Below are 26,453 nucleotides of genomic sequence, written 5' to 3'. Positions count from 1 at the left end.
TTCAACATGTTGAGCTAAGATGTGATGTTACTGGAGAGATGATGCATGGGTAGATCAATATGTTGTAGAGCTAAATAACTAGCCAATGGAGTTGATACATCACCCGTTAAATACTTATTTCCATTAAGAGCAAGCCACCACACTTTTTTCATCATAACAAGATCATATTGAATTGCTTTGGAGAGCTAATTCAAGTTGAGATGAAGCCGCCTTGCAACTAGCTTCCCAAGGTTATAGAGATATCCCTTGTTCACCTATTACTCTAGAAATAGAGGCATTCAAGTCTATTGAGCTTGGGTGGTGGTTGTGTAAAAGCATTTTGCATCAAACATCATACCAAGATTTTGTCTTCATTGGTTCATTGTCTACTAAAACATAGCAAGAATCCACCCACTTAGAGAGAGAGAGAGAGAGAGAGAGAGAGAGAGAGAGACTTTCCACACACAAATACACATGATGGGGATTTAGGAAAAAGGGACACACAAAGCTAGGAAGAGAGAGGGGCTCTTGCACACACAAATACACACCAAGGGGGGGAATAGGAGGGACAGAAGACACACAAAATCCCACTACATGATGAGGAAGAGAGCTAGGCAAAAGGGGAGGGGAGGGGGGGATGCACATGCACTCACACTACCCAAGGGGGCAGATAATTGGTTGGGCAAAAGGGGATCTCATGGATGAGACAACTCCAAAAGTGACATACGTTTTTTTTGTTATTATTCTATTAACTAATATTGTGCACACACACAGAGATACAAAGACATAGGCCAGGGGGACAAGAGCGACACACACACACCCAAATACACACATGCACATACAACCACACACACTACCCTAGGGGGGAAGAAAGGTGTGTATTGTATTTTAAGGGTTTGAGGGGAGATCTACGAGAGAGGGAAGCACAAGGTTGGGAAGAGAATGGGGAAGGGGACGTGCATAGAAAACACACAGACACTACCCTAGGGGGAAGAGAGAGGTGTTTTGTAGTTTATGGGTTTGGGGGGGATCTAGGAGAGATGGAAGCACAAGGTTGGAAGGAGAATGGGGAGGGGGACGTGCATAGAAAACACACACACACACACACATTTTCTCAAAAACATTTTTCACATGTACACATTCTTCCCTTGCATGGGTGAATTTTTTCGTGCTAGTTTCGTTAAGTAGCAAAACATTTATATTGGTGTCGAAAGCTTGTATGTCCTAATAAAAATAAATGTTTGAAACATTCGCCAAGATTTGAAACTTTTATACAAAAAAATATGAAGTTTCGCCAGGATTTGCATCTTTTACCTCAAAATTGAAAAGAAAATATATAAAAGCATACTATGTTATATTAATATTGTGAAACTAAAAAAATTACCTCAATAAACTTTCACCGAGATTTTATATTAATATATCAATATAGCTTTGATAAAAACATCCTTGTGAATCCCCTACCTTTTCCCCCCCACACACACATACACTTCCATGTTACACACTTGCACTATGAAGCTAAAACTCCCCCTTCCCCCCAATGACACAACTATGTCAACTTTAACTACTTCATGGACTTCAATTATATCATGATACCTTCCGTAATTTTTTGATGTTAGCTCTTGTGTCCACCTTGGCAATTTATTTTCTTGTCTAGTTTGAACATGTTGTTTTTGACCTCTTTGACATGCATTTAAATTTTCACACCCCTCTAATTAGTTTAGGGTGGTTTAATTCTCTTATTATGTTTTAAGTAATACCCCCTTGCACTCATACCATCCTCTTAACCTCTTTTAAATGTGGTTATTACCTCTGTACACACACTCACACATTTATCTTTTTTCTTACTGACATGCACCCATGATGGGTGCACATACTTCCTAACTTTTACCACCCTTTTCCACTTGGCCCCCTAACATTTTTCTACGTAAGCAATCCCTAGCTTAACCTACACCACCTTCAAAACTAAATTGGGTCGTTCCTAATCATTAGTTTCCCCCACATCCATGCACGTCGTGGTGTAAGGGCATCTTGTAACACTTCTACTTGGCTACTTAACTCCTCCTCTCTTTTGCTACCCTTTTCATAAATACTCTGTGTGCTTTAGTCTACGCCTTGTCCACCTCACAGGTTTGCTTGTCTCCCTTTTTGTTTCCTTGCTTACGCCCTACACTTACCTTCTCCTTATGCTTACCTTCTCCTTGCAAGCTTACCGTAAGCTCTGAGTCCTCTCGTTCTCTCTGCTACTAGGTCACCTTCCATCGTCTTTTTCTCATGGAGACACGTCTCCCTAAAGATCACTTCTCGACTTCTCCCTTGTTATGTATCTCCACTGCTCTCTCTTTTTTAAGAGCTCTCTGCTCTGTGCCGCGACCTACTTTGTTCATTCACGTCATTGGCTCCTCACCGTACTATCATCCCTTAGCTGTAATTGGCTCAACGAGTGTTGCCTTTGATGGTACCTGAGCTTACGGGATCTGTTGCTCCCCGTTTACAACACAGGTGCTCCCTCTGTGCCTCCAAGTCCATCTTTGTAGCCAAGGACTTGTCGGCGCTTCCTACTATGTGTGCTCCTACAAACTTCACTTTCTTTCCTTCCTCAACCACTTATAGAGATAGTGTGTGTCACTCTTGGCCTTGCCTTTTGCTACTGCCTCTCTATGTACCTCCTCGAGGGCTTTTGCAGTGTTTTTTCCACCCAGCCACTGTCTAGACCTCCAGTTGCTAGCTCACCAAAAATAGTACGTGGGTTTTCTCTCTCAAGCCCCTTCTAGCCAGCTTCCCATCTAGATCCTCCCACATAGCCCAATACCTCCCAAGTGGCCAACCCTCATGGTGCCATGTGTCCAAGTGGACCTTACCATTAAACCCCTCTTTAGGTTTAACTAATGCACCCTTCCATTAATTGCCTAGGCCTAGGATTTCCCCCTAGACTCTAGCCCTCATTAGCCACACAGGTAAGTATTGTCAAGCCCTCATGGTTTCCCCATTATACCGATGTCACGGTATTACAATTGACGTAACATTCCCTCCCCCTTAAGAATTGTTTACATCCTCGAAAACAAAATTGGGAAACCTCCTCTGGAGACTACTTACCTTTTCCAATGTTAAACTCTCTTCAGATCTATCTTTCCACTTAACTAGACATTCTTTCCATATAGTATGTTGTGTTCTTTTTTCTTGTGTATCTAAAATTTTTTCTGGTTCATGTGGTAAAGATGCGGGTTCAATAAGTTCAACTAGGACTTCATTTCCAATGAGATTATCATCATCTCCTAATTTTCTTTTTAGCCTACTAACATGAAAAACTGGATGTACTCTACATCCCTCAGGTAAGGTTAATTTGTAAGCAAGTTCTCCAATCCTCTTAAGTATTGTGAATGGTCCACAATACCTAGGAGACAACTTCGGACATTTACCTATTTTTAGAGATTCTGAAGATTCAGGTACCTTAAGGTAGACTTTCTCATTTACTTCAAACTCCAACTTTCTACGGTGGGGGTTTGCATAACTTCGTGCTCTATCTTGAGCTCTTCTTATACTATCTTTAGCTAACTTAAGCATTTGATTCATATCCTTAAGAAACTCTTTGGCCGCTTGAACCTTCTCTTTTTCAAGTCCCACTGTCATTGGGGCTCTTGGTTGAAATCCATACATCATCATGAATGGACTAAAACCTATAGCTGAATGTTTAGCACTGTTATATGCAAATTCTAATATGGGCAAATACTGTTCTCAATTAATTTGCCGTTTACTTACATATGCTTGAAGCATATCCTCAATGATCTGATCGACCCTTTCAGTTTGACCATCACTCTGTGGATGATCCGCGGTGCTCATATTCAATGAAGTTTCTAGTCTCTTAAACACAGCCCTCCAAAAATGGCTGTTAAATTTGCTATCCCAGTCACTAACAATACCAGCTGGTAACCCATACAATCTATAGATATGCTCCAAAAATAGCCTAGCTAATTTTGGAGTTTTAACATCTTCACTGACAGGAATAAAATGAGTCATCTTGGTCAACCGATCCACAATTACCCACACAGAGTTGTGTCCCCTCTGTGTTCTAGGTAGTCCCACAATGAAATCCATGGAGATACTTCCCCATTTGCCAGATGGAATCTCCAATGGGTGTAGGAGACCTCCTACCTTAAGGCGTTTAGCCTTATTGACCTGGCATTTTTGGGCACTTCAATACATAATCTTGGACATCCTTACCTATTCCAGGCCAAAAGAATTGTCTTTTCAGAAGCACATATGTCTTCTGAATTCCCGGGTGTCTAGCGCTCGGACTATCATGACATTCAAAAAGGATTTGGTGCCTAATGTCATTATCATCCGGGACACATACTCTACCCTTGTAGAGTAGGTAGCTATCTTCAATAGTATATTTTCTCCACTTGAGTCCTTTATCACCAACCTGTGGAGTGTCGCCATTTCCATGCGACTCCTCAGTGAAAGCCTCTTGATTAGTTGGATCCCTGTTTTTAATTGCTTTCCATATTTCAGAGAAGTGAGGATCAAACTCACATTTCCCTTTTAATCATTCTGAAATTGAGTAAAACTCAATTCATTAACAATTGGCATTCGGCTAAGAGAGTTTGCTACCACATTAAACTTTCCTTTCCTATATGTCAATTGTATATCAAACTCTTGCATTAACTCAGCCCATCTAGCTTTTCTACCTTTAAGCTCTGGCTGATTACAAATCCATTTAATGCTTTCCTGATCAAAGATGATCTCAAATTTTGCACCATATAAATAGTGCCTCCACTTCTTTAAAGCATAGACTATAGCATATAGTTCCTTCTCATATGCCGAGTAATTCCGTTGGGCACGATCTAGCTTTTTGCTTTCAAACGCCACTGGTCGACCTTTTTGTATAAGTACTGCCCCAACAACAAAATCACTAGCATCTGTCTCAACCACGAATGGTTCATTAGGATCCACTACTTTTAAGACACGAGCTGCCGCTATAGCTACCTTTAATTTTTCAAAACTTCTCTTTTGAGGTTCATCCCATATGAAGGTGCTTCCCTTCCCCTTAAGCTGGTCCATCATCGGAACAGTAATCTTAGCATAATCTTGGATGAATCTCCTATAGAATCCTAACAAACCTAAGAATATCTATAATTCTTCTAGATTTGTAGGATGTGGCCATTCCAATATGGCCCTTACTTTGTCAGGGTCCATACGAACCCCTTCTTGGGATATTATGTCCCAAGTATTTCACTTCTTTTGCAAAGAATTCACATTTGGATTCTTTTGCAAAGAGTGAATTATCTCTAAGCAGTTGGAACACTTTTTGCAAATGTTCCAAATGTTTTTTTCTAGTTTTACTATAAATAAGGATATCGTCTAGAAATACTACAGCAAATTTCCCTAGATATGGCCTTAAGACACTATTCATAAGTGTCATGAAAGTTGCTGGAGCATTTATTAATCCAAATGGCATTACTTTAAATTGATAATGCCCATATCTAGTACGAAATGATGTCTTAGGGACATCCTCTTCCCTAATTCGTACTTGGTGATATCCTGATCTTAAATCAGTTTTAGTAAAGTATTTTGCCCCTTGCAATTGATCAAAGAGCTCATCAATGCGAGGCATAGGATACTTATTTTTTATGGTGATTTTATTTAGTGCTTGGTAATCTATGCATAAACGCATAGTACCATCCTTTTTCTTTACCAGTAAAACTGGTGCAGACCAAGGTGAGCTACTTGTTTGGATTTGGTTCTTCCTAAGATATTCCGTTAACTGTCTTTCGACTTCCCGTTCCTCCATTTGACTAAGCCTATATGGGCGGTTTACAAACAGGGGTAGATCTAGGAATTAAATCTATTTTATGATCTACTCTCTCAGGAGGTAAACCATCAAGTAAATCAGACGGAAAAACATCTTTAAATTCAAACATTAAATCATTGAAAGAAGCTTTGTACTTTTTAACATTATCAAAAACAACATTACTTCTTTCCGATACAGAAGACATAAAATCACCAATAAAAGTAAGTTCACAAAGATATACCTCGCATTCTTCTTGGTGTAGTAGTCGTTCCAATTCCATCAAACAAATAAGAGGAGAGTTAGGCACATCATGTTCTCCTTAAATCTGGAAGACTTTACCCTCTTTTTCAAACATAATGGAGTTATTAAGATAACTCCTCTGTAAGCTATGCCCAAGACTATACAGCCATTCTTGACCAAGCACTACATCTGTTCGATCGAGATGCATGATTTGGAAATCTAAGGCATACTGATAGCCTTGAATATCCATCTCTACACCATATATCATGGTGTCCCAAACTTTTTTATCACTGCCCTTTGCCAAAGAGACCACATATTTATTGGCACTGGGACTCTCAGGCAATTTTAATTTCTTAACTAATGAGTAGTTTAAGAAATTCTGTGTTGCACTATCATCCACCATCACTCTTACTTTTTGCCCCTTAATTTTTCCATGCATCCTCATTAAATCATGAGGACCAAAGGTGGGCTGCCACATTGCCGATGATAGACAGCACATGTGGGTGCTATCCTCATGATAGACCTCTATCTCAGTGTACTTTTTAGTACCATTAAGCAGCAACACTTGCATCACATGCACTTGTTTTTGTGGAAGTCTATTTGGGGCTTTAGCTCCCACTGGTTTATTTTTAGGATAGTTCCAAGCAACATGGTTTTTGCCCATACATTTGAAGCAAAGATTTTTTTGCGTGGCCCTTTCATAATCCTCTTTCTTCAAGAGAGGATAATTTTGTGTTTGAGGTTTCTTAGGTGGTGCCTGATGAACCTCCTTCTTAAAGTGCCCCTTCCTTTTTAAATTGGAAAATTTATTGAACTTTGGACCTCCCAAGTGGCCAACCCTCATGGTGCCATGTCTCCAAGTGGACCTTACCATTAAACCCCTCTTTAGGTTCAACTAATGCACCCTTCCATTAATTGCCTAGGCCTAGGATTTCCCCCTAGACCCTAGCCCTCATTAGCCACACAGGTAAGTATTGTCAAGCCCTCATAGTTTCCTCGTTATACCGATGTCACGGTATTACAGTTGATGTAACATCCAGTTTCTTCTTTACTCCTAAGATATGAAGAGTACTCTTTGACTAAAACCATTTTGTTTTGCTAATCGTGTGCCTTTGACCTTGATAAAGAGTATTGTTTGCTTTGCATGGATCTGTTAACCTTATCTATATATATATATATATATTTGTTTATATATAAAACTTTTCCTATTACTTTTACTTTTTAGTTTTACTTTAACTAAAATCAGTCTACTTTTTTTCTGCAAGTAATTAAATGCTAGTATTGATGTCATTAGGCCTTTTTCTCTTTTTCTTTATATATATATATATATCATTTACTGATGGGACTATTAAATCTGAACACACACACACACACACACACACACACACACACACACACACACACACACACATACACACATGTATATATCTAGATGTATTAGTTTGTGAGTAAAAACATTTACAAAGTGAATAAGTGTTTAGCCACTTTTTCAATAGTCATAGTGGCCTAGGACAATGCTCCAAGTTCCCTTGAGCACCTCAATAAGGGAAGCTTTTTCATCATGTGATTACGAGCATTGATCATGTAGTGTTTGATATTACAAAAGGCTTTCAAGGAGGCATATTAAAGACTTTAAAGAACTATATTCAAAGATTTCTAATGTTAGATCATGATAAGTTGTTCCAACGTGGGGGAAGCCCCTTCCAAGTCTTTGTCTCCTTCTTCAAGCCCCTTTTCTTCTAAATAGTAAAAATATAAGAAATAGTTTTGAGACACACACACACACATGCAGACAGGCACATGTGTGTGTGCGCGTTGCGAGATATATATATATATATAGAGAGAGAGAGAGAGAGAGAGAGAGAGAGAGAGAGAGAGAGAGAGATCCTATGAAAAAATTTTTTGTACAACTGAAAGTAATGAAAGGGCTTAACATAGATCCAACTTTAAAAATCCTTGGGAAGCATTTAGATATTGAGATTTATAAGTAACTAGTATGCAACCCTCGCATTGCTACGGGTGAGAGAGAGAGAGAGAGAGATAGAGAGAGAGAGAGCTCCTTTTGGCACATGCATTGATCGGTTCTTAAATTACTAATCAATTAACCTTGCATACTTGGATTGGATTTTGAAATTTTGGCTAAGTCTTAACCCATGGCTTTATCTCCTTCTTTAATTCCATTGACCTTCCATCTACTCCTCCCTCCCAAAGGTGAACTTCCATCTCCTCCATTCCATTGACCTTCTATCTCCTCCTTCCTCCCAAAGTTGCCTCTTGTCTTTCCACCTCCTCCCCACTCAAAGCCTGCCTCCTGTCTTTCCACCTCCTCCCCTCTCCCTTGTGACACGTGGCAAGCTCTTCTCTTCCAAGCTACCAAGTGTCCTTGCTTTTTTTTTTCCTTTGTCCATGGTTAATAGGTTAAAGATATCTTAAATTGTTTACCTTGAAAGGAACGTGAGAAAGCCGTGGTAGATGAGTCATGCTACTCGTAGACGGGACATGCCTATATAGAGAGAGCTCAATATGAATGTTGGATGTCCTTCTTTGGATGTTCAAAGGCCTTATTAACACTATGGAAGCCTTGTCCCTCATCAAGCTCTTGCTCATCATCATCAGTCTTTGCCTTCCCACCTCTTCTTCTTCTTCTTCTTCTCCCCCTCGCATCTGCATCGTTGGAGGTGGCATCTCTGGCTCATCCCTCGCTTACTTCCTCACAACTTACTCCCATGATCCCCTCCTCATCGACATCTTTGAAAAGAATCCTTTCCTCGGTGGTCGCATGGCTCTCGTCGACCTCGCCGGTGACACTTTTGAAGCTGGCGCTTCCATCTTGCACCCCAAGAATCACCACACTGCCCACTTCGCTGAGCTTCTCGGGTTGACTCGCCGCACCGACGATGACGACAATGACGATTTTGGCATCTGGAATGGGAAGGGGTTTATTCTGCAAACAAGGAAGCCGGGCAATTCTTATGTCTCCCGCAAATTGACGAGTTTTCTCAATTCCCTCACCTTTTTGTGGCGCTACGGAGGGAGTCTCTTCAGAATGAATACTTACGTCACAGTATGCGTTCGATAGCTAAAACCCCCAGCTCTTTGGTGGATGCCTTCTGCTTTTTTGAAATGTGTAACGATCATTTAAACAATTGTACAGAAGATTTAAGAGAACGTAAGGAGGCTGCGTTCTGAATGAGGAAGAGAGTGTGGCCAAATCGCATTTTAGCGGGCCACGTTAGCCACCCTTGGCCAACATTCTAACGTGCCTACCTCTCTATTAGAATTTCATTATCATCACAAGAGGCGAGGACCTCTTATCTATTAGTATAGAGGTAGTGTGGTTTAGCATACCTTTGGCTTCTCCTCTTCTTGATATCAAACCTTCTAGTCCATGAGGATCTTGAAAGTTCTACTATTGGTTCCTGTCAGTCACCATGAAGCTGCCCGTAGAGATTCACCATAAAAAAAGGCCCAACCTTGTAATTTCCTGTCTTGGAATCCATTCCAAATCTGAGGTGGTGCAGATCCAATTTGAAACAGATCGTCCTCAGCTTTCACTACATGCTGAAGGGTCAAATATAGATAGAGTCTGCCTTTGACTCCAAACCCAATGTCCATGAATTTTGTTTGTCAATCAAGAGATCTATGTTAGTGATGATTTGTCAAGCTGATTGTGATTACGAATGTCTGATCCACATGGGAAGCTCCATCGCGCAAAATGAGGTCCACGTGAGGCCATTCTAGAAAGATGAACCATCTAGAAGCATGAGTCGGTCAAAGCAAGGAAAGGGAGGTTATTCAACCAAGCGCTGTTATACAGATGATACTGTAGTCTTGAGTTATCACAACCAATGTATCGAAACTGCCAATTTGTGGGTGGTGCACCTCCGTCTTTGGTTGTGCAAGCCTGGCTCCTCGGTTTTCCTTGAAAGCCTTGCACAGAGTCGTCTTGAGGGCTTTCGTGCTCCCTACAAGCCCTTGAACCTCACTCTTCTTCCCTGCAAACCTTGCATGAAACCCTCTTGGGCTTACTCGTTTCATCTCAGTACATGGTCTTATGGCATCTGAACCTTACCCGAAGGTACTTAGTGACACATAATGCATGTATAAGCGTAGGGGACAGTTTACATTACTCAAGGCATTCGATGCAGAGTACTCAAAATTAATAACCGGGCTTATTATTTGATATGAACTTTGTGCATGATTTGATTTTTGGCATTCACTCAAAGTATAAGAAATCCTAGCTAATATATTATCATCAACAGATAAATAAGAGTTTAACTAGTAACGAGTGGAAGAAGGCTGGAGCAAGCTGATAAGAACAGAGCGATTAGATTCACTGAACATACTGAATGTTTATCCCATGAACTGCCTCTCTTTACACAGAATCAAGGGGTACTAAGTAGCATGTGCAGCAAGAGGTGTGTGCACGAAAAGGTGTGTACTCATTGTTAGTGTGTGACCTTTGTGAGAGGTGTTGGGATATCTCAAGGTGTATGCCCCAGGCACACCTTAGGTTCTATGTGTGTGTGCTAGAGGCACAGTTAGGTGCCCATAAGCACTGCTAGATGTGTGTTTGGAGTGGATTGAGCTCGACTCATTTGGTAGGTATGATGGAGATAATCTAGGAGTGATTTATGGATCATGAGATGCTCTCTTGAGCTCATGTGTGATGTCATCTACCTTTGTATTGAGCCTATTTAGAGGCTTCTCTTTCTGAATGAGAGTATCAATTGCATTTCGTGTTCATCACTTCATCCCTTTCAGCTATGTTTATCTTCAACCCTCCATAGCTACTCTCAATTCATTACATTTGGTATCAGAGCTGCACGATTTCCTGATATATCTTTCCTAGTTGAGCTTAGGAAGCTCGTTGTTCTTCCACTTTGTGATTTCTCATGGAGCTGCGTATTTTTCTGAACGTGGTAAGCTGGAGGCGTTACCTTTTGCTGAAGGAGCTGTTGCGCTGCTGCTACTGGATGCATTCCACAAGCCCGAACACTTGTGCCACTTTTTCATCAAGATGACTTGTGGGTATAGCAGTGTCACTCCATCTCTCTGCTTGTGAGTTGCACGACGACCAGCTAGAGTTACATATCCATCGAGAACGATTGAGTTCCTTCCGTAATCTTCCCACGGCTCAGTACGGTGAGCTCTTCCTGCTACAAGTTGGTCAAGCGCTTCTGGCTCAGGAAGGCACTAAACCCACTAGCTCTCCTTCACATAGAAGTCATAGGAGGGCTTGATGAGGAGTCACTCGACAATTTGAACATGTCTTGCGGAGCATACTGGCGAATGTCTTTGGTCAATTGATCTTAATCATCAGCTAAAGAGCGCGGCTAATGCCATCGCGTTTCAATAAGTGGAGCTTCTTCTGTCAGCCTATTTCTGAGATTTGATTCTGTGTTGCGATGGCGATCTGATCCATGAAGGTTTACAGCTCTTTTTATGGTTATGAGCTATCATTTTATGCAGCCTATCTTCATCCGGTACGTGAATGCTTGCTTGTGGACCTGAGGCTCCAACCTGTGAGCATACACGAAGGAGCAGCTGCTGCTGAAATTCACATTTGTTTGGGCAATGCGGTGCTCGTGGTTCTTGCTTGTGTAATCACCTAGATGTCCATGTTTCTGAGGTATATCTCCAATTCGCAACAGTTGTAACTGGAGCATTGTCAAGCCTATCTATGATAGATTTTTTACTCGAGGTCCTATAGCTGATCACCACGTGAGAGCTAAAGCATCTCTCCTTTCTCAGACTCTCAGCATCACGTTTCTTCTGAGTTTTGTATTCATCATGACTTCGACATCTTTTAGATCGATGCTCGCAGAGAAGTTCATGGGGGAAGGCTTCCCAATATGGCAAACAAATATGAGACTCTTAATGCATAAAGGGCTCTGGAACCTTGTAAATGGAAGAGATCAAAAGCCAGACTTAGATGAAAGTGAGATTCTCTTATGGGAGAAGTCCAATGACAAAGCCTTGGCTATTATCGGACTATACTTGGCTGATAACCTTATTCACCGTGTTGCTTTTGACAAGCCAGCAAGAGAAACGTGGGAGAAACTAGAACATTTGTTTAAAGAGTAGGTTCCTTTGCCTTGGGTTGTTTCCCAAAAAAAACGAATGAAATAATATGTTGAGTCAAGGTACTCAGCCTGGATAGTCCTCCAAAATGAATGAAATAAACTATTGTGTTTTGTGTGTTTTGTAAACACCTCTGGTCACCTTATGATGTAGGCCATGTGTATGTGTTTATGCTCCATGGTACCTCCTGCAGATATTGTGTGCATGTACATGCAGGGGAGATAACCATTGGAAGGTCTTTTGTATCCCTTTTGTTTACCTTACACCCATGGGAACCCTTGCTAGCTTGAGATCCTAGCCATTGATAGATCCATGACCACCATGAGATGGCATGAGACACCTTGTGCTAGCTGTATCCTTGACATAGCTTGAGGCATTCCATTGAGGGAGGGTTTGTTGGGATATCTCAAGGTGTATGCCCCAGGCACACCTTAGGTTCTATGTGTGTGTGCTAGAGGCACAGCTAGGTGCCCATAAGCACTGTTAGATGTGTGTTTGGAGTGGATTGAGCTCGACTCATTTGGTAGTTATGATGGAGATAATCTAGGAGTGATTTATGGATCACGAGATGCTCTCTTGAGCTCATGTGTGATGTCATCTACCTTTGTATTGAGCCTATTTAGAGGCTTCTCTTTCTGAATGAGAGTATCAATTGCATTTCGTGTTCATCACTTCATCCCTTTCAGCTATGTTTATCTTCAACCCTCCATAGCTACTCTCAATTCGTTACAAGAGGGTGTACATATAAGCTAAAATAAGAAGTGTCTCTCTACGAAGCGTCTCTCTACAAAGAGTGTCTCTCTACGAAGAGTGTCTTCCTTTTGCTTGCTTGCTAAGTATGTCTTCCTTTTGCTTTTCATAAAAGTTTTTGTTTACCTCTTTTTTCTTCTCTTTCATTTTCTCTTTTATTTTCTTTGTAGATTTTTGATCTTTAGAACAACAAAAAATTCTAAATTTGCATGATTGGACTTATTCTAGTCTTACAAAGGTATATCTCTCTACGAAGAGTGTCTCGTTCCATAAAGGAGTGATGAGGGTGTTCTTGAAACCACATACCCTTTCACAAGTGTCTGAAATTAGAATCAATAGTCGTGCTGTTGGGAGTACTGCAGTGGAAGGTCCAGCAGTAACGCATGTCCTCATGTATTGGCCAAGTCAAGTTGTACTTGTCAGGTTCCTCTTCTGTACGAAGAACTCTATGATGAGACAGTGTTGAGTCTCTTTTTAGGGAGCTCCTAGAAATTAAAAAAACACAATCATCTTTGATCTCCAGAACGTATGACTAGGAGCATGAAGGTCTTCATTTTGGAACAAATTACTGCAACCACAAACGTGAAAAGTAGGGGGATCTTTCTTAAGGGACGCAAGCTCAACTGTAACTTAATTGTGAGCATTTACTAAGGATACCGAATGGTCCATAATATCTTGGCCCAGCGGTGGAAACATTGCCTTGACAATCTTGTTGTATTGAGGGGCAATGAACAAAAGAACCACTTTGCCTTTTAATCCTCGTGATGCCTGTGGTTATGAGCTGATCATTACGTTATGCTAACATGATCCTAAACTTGAAGGACAATGTCTCACATGATGCATTCGTGTGCTTGTTGATTAGCAAGGGCCATGTATTTGTATAACAAAGCTCATTGGAACTATAGGAGTGTGGCAATATGCTTTTTGTAAATGTTGGAAAAGCAAGCGATGGAACTATGGATTTAGTTCATTGGTTCACTCTTGGCTAGGTAAAATGTTTAGGATTGTGTAACGGGCATGAGCACTAAGACTCTCACAAGCTTGCCTTGCTATTTATTGGGTGTGGAAGAGTGGATGCTAAACCCCATGCACATGCATAAGATGTTTGTTAGTCAAATCTTCTGAGCCATCCCCATCAAAGAAAACTGTAACTTTGCATCCTCCTATCAAGGTACACATAAGAACTGTTAGAAGCCACTACCTCACCTGTGGGAGCCCGCGTATGAGGACAGAGCAGTAGACTAGGTTAGTATCTTTGATAGGATGGAATGGTGAGTGCAAGGTTAGGACAGCCCATATTTGGGATGTTCTGGAACTACCAGAGGCTGCTGTTTAGAGCCTGATTTTGGGCCAGGTAGGTGCCTACATATAGACATAACAGGGGGACTGCATATGAAGCATATGAACCAGATCTGATCAGATCTGGTTGGCACTTGGAAGGCCAGCCAGATCTGTCTAATTGGCCTGATTCAGGACAGCCATATTCCCTACTGGTCAGCCAGCACTAGCCCTTCCCAGGCCTATATAAGGAGGCAATTGGCCTCCCTCAAACTCCCAACTAAGTCTGCAGACCAGGGATGGAGAGAGGGAGAAAGAAAGAAAGTACATTAAAGTATTTGAAAGAGCGGAGGGTCGATGAGACTGAAGAACCTGATACAATGAGCCGAAAGGGTGGAGCCTCTAAGTGAGCATCAACACCAAAATGAATACAACATACCACTAATCATAGAAAAACCTGTACATAAGAGGAAATCTGTGAGCCCATGGAGAGGATGGAAGGTGTGATGTGGCAGCACTGTGATGATCATCCACAAGCTGGCGGAAGGCTCAAGCCTAAGAGGGAGCCCGGCTGTGTATGAGGCTGTGGTGGCAGCGGTGGCATAAAGTCTGCCAACTGACCTGTCTGGCCGACCGTGCAGATGTGTAGTTGCTTGCCGACCAGGTCTGTACACAGAGCCCTATTTTGGCAAACCTGACGAGGGTTCCAATACATAGGCCTTCTGCTGGTGCATTTTACTGCCCATTGCAGGGCCTACGCTAGCCTCCATCTCAGCCCTAAACCAGGGCCTGTGCCGGGGTGTAACATGCACCAGTACAGGGCAGAGGTGGCATTGACACTTTGCATTTCACAGCATATTCTAGGACCTTTTTGGCAAAGATTTAGGGTCAGAAAAGGTGCTAAAGGATACCAGCAGAAGACAATGCAGGTCAAAAAACACAGAGTTGACTTTTTGACCCAGAAGTCATTGTGTTGACTTTTTGGTTAACGTGCAATTTTGACCGACCTGATCAATTGTAGGAGTTGACCAGCAGACCAGGTTCAACAATCGTCATTGACTATCCGACGAGTCTGCCCTATAATAATTTGAAAAAAACCATCAAATTATAGATGCCACTAGTTACAAATCAAACCCAAATTAACCAAAACCTGGTCAATTTAATAACAAGACAGTTTACAATTCATACAAAATTGGGGAACATCTTGAACCAAACGTGGTTCAAAAGATCCAGTCGAGCCAAAAAATAATTGGGTGTCGGTCAAAACTGAGGATTTCAACCTCTTCATCGCTTCTCAATAACTCGGAAGTGGTATAAAGACTCTAAAACAAGCTGTCTACATTTAGAACAGCATGAGCCTTCTTCAATATATTTTTGGTACTGAGGGGTTTTATAGTAGTGAAGAGCTGCCCAGAGTTCATCCATCAAGGAATCCATCTCTCGTAGTAGGTCATGAGGTCTACGAGGAATAATCTCCGATGCAGCCTCGTCCTATACGCTCCTTCCCAAAGCCAAGCGCCTGCCCCAATCATATCGCCGATGCCCGAATTTCCTACACAAGCCGTTCTCTAGCTTATGAACGCCCTCTCTTTCCTCCTACTTCTCAATTGCAGCAAATCTAGGTCTCTAGGGTAGGAATCTCATCCTTGAGAACCTAGAGCGAATTCATTCCCTAACCAACCCACTCTCACGCGTTCCCACCCATGTTCACCTGCTATCCAACCCTAGGTACACCATGCACATGACAAGGAAGGAGGAGAGGGCTGAGTATAGATTAAAAAGGAGTCACATCAATGATGCATTGCACACGAGAGGGCAGTACTTACATGGTACCTCCTTATCCCTTTTGACCTCTCTATAAAGAATACCCCCAAGAACTAATTATCCTAACCGCCACTAAATTGACACCTTTTGACCTTCATTACAACCAACTCTGCTCAATATAATTTGTCCTCAAAATTGCAAGTGATGGTTAAACTCCAAAACTCTTTGCTTCTCTTTGCTTTAAAATAAACATACTCCAACATGCATGCCACCAGGGTCAAAAGGAAAAGTAGGATACTGCTTTGCCCTGGATGTTGTGGCACCTCCTTTTGCACACCTCTTCATGCCTTGCTGTCCTCTTTTCCCTACATTGGGTGGGAGAGAGAGACAGAGAGATGAGAATCTGAGATTTAGAACTCAGAAAGTGCAGGCTCTAGAGCCAAGAGAATGGGAGAGAGAAGACAACTTCAATAGAGAGGGAGAGAGGGACACGGGGGAGATAAGGGGAGGGGTCGACCTCCTTCAAGGGCTCTCAGGCTGAGGGCTCTCCGCTCAACAAGTCTTCTGCAGTCCCTGCTACAAACACAGCCTGTTGATGACGCTTGAAGACTCCAAGCTCCAAATTCGAACAATATACGGTGCTGTACGGAACCACAGCTTGGAAACATTGACGGGTCACTCAGCCTAAAGCAGGTCAGGACTCCCAATGCTGTATGCTGCTCCGAAAAGCGTACGGAATAATCAAAAAAAGGATTTGCCCCAAAATATGCCACGTATGATTGGCCGTACCATACGCATACGGAAATGATGATTTCAGATATGGTTCAGCCAACCATACGCATACAGATCCAACTATGAAGGGAACAGGACGGGCCAGCAGTCTGACTATAAGAACTGGTGGACAGCAACACACAACAACGGTCATCGGAGAAAAATGGATGCCAAGACATGAGTCAAGCACAATTGCTTTTATTATCAGGTTCTACGACACAAGAAACAATATTGCACACATTCCAAGAGATGGCCACAAGAATTGGTCACACTCACAATCAGTTCAGCCTCAACTCCAGAAAAACCCACTTTGGCCATCATCAAGGAGATTGGGGATTAGCAAAAGGGGGAAACTCAGAAGTTCCCCACTTTGTTGATGTTTCATGGACAGATCAGTAGTCAAAAAGTCCTCTTCGTAATAGATTTTGGGAGTTCAAAGGACATTATCTCCATCAATGCAACCAATAGAGCTCATTTCCTATACATGGAAGCATTATCTTCTGGGTGCAAACTTTACAGTTTAAAAAAAAAACCAAAGTCTGAGGTATTTCTTGACTTAGGCTAAGCTCTCCAAGAAGCACATGAAATGGGCAAACATGCTGGAAATTGTATCATTTTAAGATTGTCCATACTCCGGGAGCTCTGAACAGAGTAGCAGATGCCTTGTCGCGAAGACCCCAGGTGAACAATGTAACTATTGCTTATCATAGGGATCTAGAGGACATGAGGGAGCAATATGCTAATGATGCAGATTTTGGTGAGATTTTGCAGCAAGTGCAAGACGGGCAGTCCACCAGTCACTATTCCCTGAAAGATGGATATCTAATGAAAGATGACTGCCTATGCATCACCCAAGAGATGAGGAAAAAGATTTTGGAGGAATGCCATGCACCTCCCTATGCTGGGCATAGAGAAATTAAAGCAGCAACTCAAGGATTAGAGAGGTATTTCTTTTGGCCAGCGATGCGGAAAGATATACATCCGTTTGTTACACCTGTCAGAAGGTTAAATATGACGGAGGAAAGGCACCTGGCCTACTTATGCCTCTTCCCGTGCCCCAGGCACTATGGGAAAGTATCGCAATGGACTTTATTTTTTATCTGCCAAGATCAACGTCAGGGAATGATGGGATTTGGACTATCATTGACAGATTCAGCAAGCAAGTTCACTTCATTTCGGTATGCAAAACTATAAAGGCAGATCATATGGCTAAGCTTTTCATGGCACAGATCTTTCAGCACCATGGTATGCCCAAGTCCATTGTCAATGATCGAGACCCAAGAATGACCAGTCTATTTTGGAGAGCCCTTTTTGATAATATGGGGACGAACCTGAATTTTTCTTCTTCTTTTCATCCCTAGACAGATGGTCAAAGCGAGGTAGCAAATTCTTCAGTGTTGGACTTATTGAAATGCTACATGGCTAACCAAAGTTCAGACTAGGAAAAGTACCTACCACTGGTGGAGTTTGCATATAATAATACAATTCACAGCTCCACAGGGAAAGCCCCCTTTGAGGTCATCTATGGGAAGGTGATTCTGCCACCTATCCTGAGGACCAAAGATGAAATATTTGCAGCTGATCAATTTGTCAAAGACCTTCAGACAGCTTTTAGTCAAGTCCGAACAGCAATAGAAAGGTCTCAAGAAAAGCATAAGAAAGCTGCAAATAAGCATAGGAGACGGTTACATCTCAAGGAATGGGATTGGGTGCTTTTAAAGTTTGAGAAAGCTAGGCTCCGCAAGGTAAAGGGCAAGCAAAAAGTGTATGCAAAGTTATCTCCCAGATACTATGGCTCTTTCAGGGTTACAGAAGAGGTTGCATACAACTACGATTTCAATCCTCAGCTCCAGCTTAGCCACATCCACACAGGCATGCCGCTTTTCATGCGAGTCTCCTTAAGAAATTTCAAGGACCGGAGCCTATAGAACTAGTAACAGAGGATCCACCAGAAGTGGACGAGCCGGAGGAGGTCCCTCGGTCAAAACAAATTGTGTATTGTATTGTACACTAAGGACCCCAAGGCAAGGAACTTTACGGGTATTTAAAAAAATTCGTCACTGGATGCCAAGTGGATCGATGAAGACATGTTGTCTGATCATCCATAGCTTTTGGATATCTACAAAGAAGCTTTTCAGTTGAGGTCAACTGAATAGAAGCCGAGGGGATGTCACCAAGTTATAAATACTCCAAAGTCAAAGTTTCAATTGTTTATTTCATTTATTTAATTATGTTCAAAAAGTCATATTTTAATTGGTCAAAGTATTGACTTTTGTCAAAGATACTTAACCTCGATCAAGTAAGCCTAACCCCAATTAGGAAGACTTGGTGTATGCCAAGAGGGTTAATTGTTGTTAACCAAGGAACCTCCGACTCTGGTAAAAAAGAGTTGACCTCGATCAACAAGACTTAGCTTCAGCCAAAGCAAGCCGACTCCGGTCAACCTAGATCATTACCGACTCTGGTTGGAGCGTTCTAGCATTAATTAAGGCGCCTTGACCCTTGGTCAAAGTCCTTAATTATGGCTAGAAGGGTTGGCTTTAGTCAACCACAGAGTTAGTTACTTTTATGTTCACATGTTTGCTTGGTGGGGATGCCCATAGAGACTAGGATTAGTCTAGAATTTATTTGCATGCAAAAGTGCTTACGCTTAATGGGTGCCATGGTTATGTGCGCTTCAATTAATGGTTGCAGGTTCTAAGGATGATTACCCAAGCACTATGGAGCCCATAGGACAACCAGGGGGTGTCCAAGTGATCGAGGGCTACGAAGACCCTAGAATTTTGCCCTTTGAGGACAAAAATTTAGTTAGATATTTTGACACTTGGCATGTTGCAAAAAGAAATGAGCTGAGAGCTCTTTTGTTGTTTTCAACTATGCAGCCGTGAGCTGAATTGTAATCTGTACTCAGAATTTTCTGAATGAATAAAGACCTTTGGGGAAGCCTAGTCCGAGGATTGTCCTAGGCCCTTGTGTGTGTGTGTGAGAGAGAGTGAGAGAGAGAGAGAGAGAGAGAGAGAGAGAGTGTGTGTGTGTAGATGTCTTCCAGCTATGCTTTTTAAGATTGCTCTTGAAAATCTGAATTTTCGCTCATGTATGGGCTGAATTGTTGGCTGATGATGTGCGCTCATGATTGAGAGATTTGTGGAAGAAATAGAAGTCCATAGGCTGTGTGCTCTCTCGGTTGCTACGTGTTTGGAAATCGTGATTCCCTGAGAAGGGTAGGCGATGAGAAGAGATATGAGGATGGATCATTTCTGACCTATAACTTCCCATGCTGTGGGGACGCGTGAGAGTGGGCTGGTTAGGGAATGAATTCGCTCTAGGTTCTCAAGGATGAGATTCCTACCCTAGAGACTTAGATTTGTTGCAGTTGAGAAGTAGGAGGAAAGAGAGGGCGTTCATAAGCCAAAGAACGGCTTGTGTAGGAGATTCGGGCATCAGAGATAGGGGCGATATGATTGGGGCAGGTGCTTCTTTGGGAAGGAGTGTATGGCCTGATCATATCGCCCTGTCTTTGATGCCCGAATCTCCTACACAAGCCCTTCTCTGGCTTATGAATGCCCTCTCTTTCCTCCTACTTCTCAACTGCAGCAAATCTAGGTCTCTAGGGTAGGAATCTCATCCTTGAGAACCTAGAGCGAATTCATTCCCTAACCAGCCCACTCTCACGCGTCCCCACACAGCCAATCACATCAACAACCCAAGCGTGGGAAGTTATAGGTCAGAAACGATTCATCCTCATATCTCTTGCTGAAAGCATCAAGTCTTCTCATCGCCTACCCTTCTCAAGGAATCACGATTTCCAAACACGTAGCAACCGAGAGAGCACACAGCCTATGGACTTCTATTTCTTCCACAAATCTCTCAATCATGAGTGCACATCATCAGCCAACAATTCAGCCCATACATGAGCGGAAATTCAGGTTTGCAAGAGCAATCTTAAAAAGCATACGTGGAAGACATCTTTTCTGCATACCTCGCGTCGAATTCAATTGTGATAGGACGGCTCTGATACCAAAAATGACACGACCCCGCAGGATTTGACCCTATCACTGACCTAGAATCTCGTCCTCAATACAACCAGAATCATTGCGCAGGTGCCTCGATCCTCCCGACCACCCCCGAGGACGTGGGCTACAGCTCGACTCATCCATAGGCCCGTATCTAACCCAGGCGTCCCATACCACCTGAGCCCGTCCAGAGGACCTTCGATACACCACTTGTGATCCGCCATGTAAATGGCCAGAGTCCCGGCCTAGGTCCAAGTCCCATCCATCAGTTGAGGAGCGCTCAACCGATCTACACAATAGCACTGGCCCTCCCTCTATATAGAAGGAAACCCGCTATAGATAGCACAATGCTATGAATATCTCCCTCCATATAAAGCGAGCACTATATATGAATCAATCTCTATATATAGCAATCTCGGCTAAAAATAGCCATCCAGCCCTATGCTATCCCGTAACCCATGTTCACCTGCTATCCAACCCTAGGTACACCATGCACATGACATTCCTTCCTCCTACTTGCCTACTCTCTGTCTCCCTCTCACTCCCCCTCACCTCTCTCTCTCTCCTACCCCATTCCTTCAGTCCCATTCCCTTTCCCCCTTTCTCTCTCTCCCTTCCGCTCATTCTACCTGTTTCTCGAAATCTGCCCTTACCCCTTTCTGCACTTGTTAACAATGAATCAGGTATTTGATCAAATGTGGCCTGGTTGGCTGCTATCTGACCTTGTTATGCGGCCTTCTAGTGGGTTTTTAGAAAACGCCTACGATAGGCCATGGGTTATTCCAAACATAGCCATGAGAAATTGTAGAGGCTGGCCCCCACTGCATGTACAGAGGCTGGCTCAAATGAAGGGTAACCCTTGTATCTGAAATTTACGCTAATCTAAAACAATGCCCTATTTCCAAAGTGGGAAACTGATTCCCAAAGATACCGGATTACTCTACACGCACGCGCACAAGAAAAGAAGCTAACAGATTTCTTCATGAATTCCGCCTCCCCTACCACGAATCCAGCCTTTGGGCCCAACACAGGAAGTGAGAAAAGAAGGGTGCCCCCTAGGGGACTCACGGAACGATATAGCTCTGGATTCTCCCAGAATGATATAGCTCTAGATTACCCTAGGGAACCCCTGGAACGATATAGTATACCTCTGGATTCCCCCTGGGACCCCAATCACAGAATTACGGAGATGGAACGATATAGCAAATCATAGCTCTGGATTCTCCCAGCCTTTGGTAGCATGTCCCCTGCATCCAAGGGGATACCTGTGAAACGTGTGACCAAAACCTTTTGCAATACATTTGTTTTCATTTTGTGTGCTTCATTCATGTGTGTCTTATTTTCAACACTTCAGACTCAACATCTGTAGTTATAAGAGAGACTGATGCTTGGGAATGCTGTGATCTCTGGGAAAAGGTGGTGGGTCCTCCTTTTCCAATCACGTATCAAAGTACCAGAGTATAGCTGCTTATGCTTGGGCACTGATGACGACATAAGTGTTGCTTTGCTTGCTAAGTATGTCTTCCTTTTGTTTTTCATAAAAGTTTTTGATTACCTCTTTTTTCTTCTCTTTCATTTTCTCTTTTATTTTCTGTGTAGATTTTTGGTCTTTAGAACAACAAAAAATCTAAATTTGTATGATTGGACATATTCTAGTCTTACAAAGGTATATATTCATTCTGCCGATAAAAATATGTAGTGAATACTGTCCTGTTGATGAAATGCTTTAGTTGACATGAATGTGGTTTAATTGTGGTGCTGCTGACACTATTGAAGCCATGTTCTTTTGCAGTCCTTAAATTTGAACTCTGAAGTAGAATTCTTTCAAATAGGCATCAAAGTGCTGCTGCTTCTTATCACATACAGAGTCGACTTTCCCTTTTTATTCTCCCTCCGGTAATTCTCCTTATCGGGTATGTTTAAACTTTTGTTGCAGACAGTGCTTGAGAAGTTTTTGCATTATTATGACGAGCCGAGACCTATCTTTCATACAGTGGAGGAGATGCTGAAGTGGTCAAATCTTTATGAGCTGACCCAAGGCACCTCAGAGAGAGAGCTTCTTGAGTATGGCGTATCAAAACAACTTATTGAAGAACTTGTAACTGTAAGCTTTGTGAATTGCATGTTTTTTTAAGTCCAATCCACAATAGTTTCAGCATCTTATTGCCTTTAATGTGGTGGACCATTGAAATCCTTATTTGGAAAATTAAAAAAGGGTGCCGTAAATAACAATTCACTACTGGGTTTTATGTGCCCTCTTGTTATCTTAGGTGATCATGCGGATAAATTATGGGCAAAACACCAGCATAAGTGGCATGGCTGGAGCTGTCTCACTTTGTGGCTCAGGTGGAAACCTTTGGGCAGTTAAAGGAGGCAATTGGCAGATGGCAGCAGGATTGGTCTCATATTCAAATGCATCTGTTTTTCTCAACCAGACAGTCAGCTCAATATTGGCAGTGGATAATGGGTATGAACTGGGCATGGCTTCAGGGCACAGCAGATCTTGCGATGCTGTCGTCTTGGCAACCTCATTATCTGAGGATCATATTGATTTTAGCCCCTCTGTCACAATTCCACAACGGCATATGCACCATACATTCACAACCTTTGTTCGTGGTTTGATCAATCCTGTGAGTTGTCGTTTTAAAGGTCCACTTTTACACAATTGTACAATAGCCAGTGTTGTATGCCTTGCGATGTGTAGCTTTTAGCTCTGAGTCACCTGTAGGCTGTCATCCTTTGATATGCTTAGTGGCCTTTCTTTTAGGTGATGGCTCCAAGGGACCATGATATTCAAACCTAGGTGTTAACCTAATGTACAACAGGGTTCTTAAACTCGATTATATCTTTTCTTTGGTTCCTTCTTCTTTTCATGCACACAGACATGCATGGGTAAAGAGAAACTCACATCAGAAACACACATTTTAGGCTGTGGGATATACAGGCGTCTCTTTTGGGAAGTTGTAAGTCAATGTCACAGCAATGTGAATTCCATCCTGCATGGTACAGCGTGGTGTGAGTTTTTCAGCAGTTCTGGCCCTTAAATCTTTCTTGTTAGAGGGTTTACTTATGGCCTGAGGATTGATAAATTGTACTGCAGGATTACTTTGGGATGCCTTCTGTGGAGAGCATGCCAAGTCTGATAGGCACTCTGGAAATACCAACAGTGCCCTTTTCCTCTATCAACGTTCTTAAGGAATATAGCACTGAAGATAAGGCATATAAAATTTTTTCAAGGGAAGCATTGTCAGATGAACTCCTGAATCAGCTGTTCAGGTTCAAACTTTTTGAGATTCTCTTTTGTCTTTGCAGTGTCCTATCGACTTGTGTTATTGTATAATTTTAAATCTGTATTGAATGTAAACCACACCTTATTTCATATCTAACTTTTGAACTTTGATACTAGTGCAGTGTCCGGAGCAGTACAGTTCACTTAGATTGGGCAGCCTATCCTCATTATGAAGCACCAGAAAAGTTTGCTCCTTTTATACTTGATGATAGACACCTCTACTACATCAATGCTTTTGAAAATGCTGCCAGTACAATGGAAACTGGAGCTGTGGCAGCTGATAATGTTGCTCGCTTATTACTTTCACGAATGTCTGGTGGCGTTCTGAAGGAATGGGGGAAAAAGTGCACAGAAGATCAATTTGAACAAGATCTTTAAAGTGGATTTTGTAGGAGGGTGCTCTAATGCTGTTCCAAACACATCCTGTGGATTGAAACTGCAAACCTTCTGCAAGCTGTCTTAACAAGAGCAACTGACATAATGGTGGTTAATATTTCTATTGTCAGAAGTTTCATGCACAAGGTTCTCTATTCTACAACCAGGTAAAGTAAGATGGCTTCTTTGTGATTCAAGATTAAGTTATCAACGGAAAGATCCCATCCCATTGGATAACAAGACACTTTGTTTCTGTATTTTGAGCATGAATGGACGACTCGCATGATCCCAACATGCTTGAAACGCCTAATTTGCAATTAGGCATTGTGAGTGCTGTTGCCTTGAGCATACCAAAAAAGTTATTGAAACAGGGATCCAATCTGATTGGGTGACAAGATGCCTTGTTTCTGTCTTTTGGAAGCATGAATTGCGGACTCGCATGATACATGCTTAAACAAATTATTTGTAATTCGGCATTTAATGTGGTATACATATTCCATGTATCTTACATTGAAACAACCACTCTTTCAGACTTCAGCTATTCAGGCAGCAGGACACGTTGCTCTAGTTGGTAAGGCCTGTCTTAACTTAATGCGACAAAGGTGTTTCAGCAGCCCTGCATAAGCTTCTATCAAGGGTTTTAAATGTACAATTACATGCTTTACGAAATTAGGATTCTATGTGCTTGTATGTGAACGAGTGTTTGTTTGTGTCGTAATGGTAGGGTCGCACTTGCCATTATTAACTTGAGGATGCACACGCACCCACACCCAGTATATGTATGCCTGCAAAACAAAAACATTTGGTCCACATCAGGAATAACAAGCAAAGGAGAAACGACTGAATCAACAAGAACGCTGTCTTGGCTCTAAAGGCAGAGCAAGAGGCCTTGAAAAGCAGTGCAGATGAGAAAGCAGCCAGCCTCAAGAAGGAGATTTTTGCAGTCAAGGGACACCTTGAGCGGTTATAGATAAGAAAATCTAACAGAACATAGTGATAGGAACTTCTGTACCACCAGTGGATGCTCCCACTGTGGTAGGCACATGCTCATGCTGAGCAGCCTGATCACTGTCATGTAGTGACTCACGAGGGACAAGCTGGGACACCAACAAGCTCAATAGACCATCAAGCAGTACAATTTTTTTTGGCAACTCACCAAGGTTCCACAGGGCTTGGTCTAATCTGCCCGCCCACATTCAATGATTGTAGGTCCCCAAGTTATCATCTATCAATATACTATTTCAGAGAAGCCGAAATGGGATTTGTTTCTCAGCACTATGTTCTATTTGACTTTTTTTTTTTTTTTTTTCCCAAGAAAGGAACCTTCTATTAATGCTTGACATGTCCTATTTGACTTCCACGAGGGAATGTTGTAATAAGTGTTGACAAGGGAGGAGTGTAAACCGTTTTGTGCTCTCAGGAGAGGTATGCTGGGGGGTTGATGATAATTTTGAGAATGATCTTGATCATAAACATAATGTGCATATTGTCTACGCTGATTGCCTTGATATTGATGTTGATGTTGATATTCAGCTCTATTCTTCTAACCCTTGTTTACGTCTCTTCGTTTCTTCCTATAGCTAGGTTTTGAATGCCTTAAGATACCCCTGTAATTATAGTTGCTTGTTCTTTTAGGAGTATTGTATTGATTACCTTCTCTTCTAGGGTTTTGTCTACCTTTGGGATTCCATGAAAGGACCATGGTAGTGATTGTGGTTACCCGATGAAAGACGGAGAATGTTTGCTAAGGTTGTATAGAAAGTTTCTTCTGGCATGGTTATTGAATCTACTAGAATTTCTACCTCTACCTCAGTGTCTAGCGAAAATTGCATGATCACAACTTTCAATGAGTACATCTCTTCTCGTGCTCTTGCATAAGCATATTTGACACGATCTTTAAGCAAGGCAAGTGCATCTTTAGTGGCCATTGTTTTCGTAAAATTGGTTATAGTCTTTCCCTAGACCATTGATGTCAATTTGTACTAGCCTTTCTGATTCGATCTCTTGGATCAGTGGAAGTTAATTGATCTCCAATACCTTTTAGTTTGGTTAGGGAATGTGCTCCTATTTTAGATCTAATTTTGATTCATTGTTTAACTAATTGCCTAGTGGAATGATTCTC

General features: G+C 42.0%; 1 protein-coding gene across 1 annotated transcript; it reads left to right on the top strand.

Annotated features, from left to right (window-relative positions):
- Positions 1-8,546: 8,546 nt before the first annotated feature.
- Positions 8,547-24,948, top strand: FCLY (farnesylcysteine lyase). Its single transcript, XM_087401106.1, has 5 exons — positions 8,547-9,071; positions 22,604-22,771; positions 22,938-23,297; positions 23,768-23,943; positions 24,079-24,948. Exons 1-5 carry the CDS (start codon positions 8,556-8,558, stop codon positions 24,332-24,334), a joined length of 1,476 nt encoding a protein of 491 aa, XP_087257232.1. The 5' UTR covers positions 8,547-8,555; the 3' UTR covers positions 24,335-24,948.
- Positions 24,949-26,453: the final 1,505 nt, after the last annotated feature.

This window comes from Dipteris shenzhenensis, chromosome 29, assembly GCF_047967505.1.
Source record: "Dipteris shenzhenensis isolate YYH24624 ecotype China chromosome 29, Dip_SZ_1.0, whole genome shotgun sequence".
NCBI classification, from domain to species: domain Eukaryota; kingdom Viridiplantae; phylum Streptophyta; class Polypodiopsida; order Gleicheniales; family Dipteridaceae; genus Dipteris; species Dipteris shenzhenensis.
This window is presented reverse-complemented; position numbering and strand designations above follow the sequence as displayed.

Bases quoted from the DNA above. Each gene is read 5' to 3' on its own strand.
- FCLY (XM_087401106.1), top strand. From the start codon at position 8,556: ATGTTCAAAGGCCTTATTAACACTATGGAAGCCTTGTCCCTCATCAAG. The intron at 9,072-22,603 runs GTATGCGTTCGA...CTTTTGTTGCAG, and splicing joins GAATGAATACTTACGTCACA to ACAGTGCTTGAGAAGTTTTT. The intron at 23,944-24,078 runs GTTCAAACTTTT...ATACTAGTGCAG, and splicing joins CTCCTGAATCAGCTGTTCAG to TGTCCGGAGCAGTACAGTTC.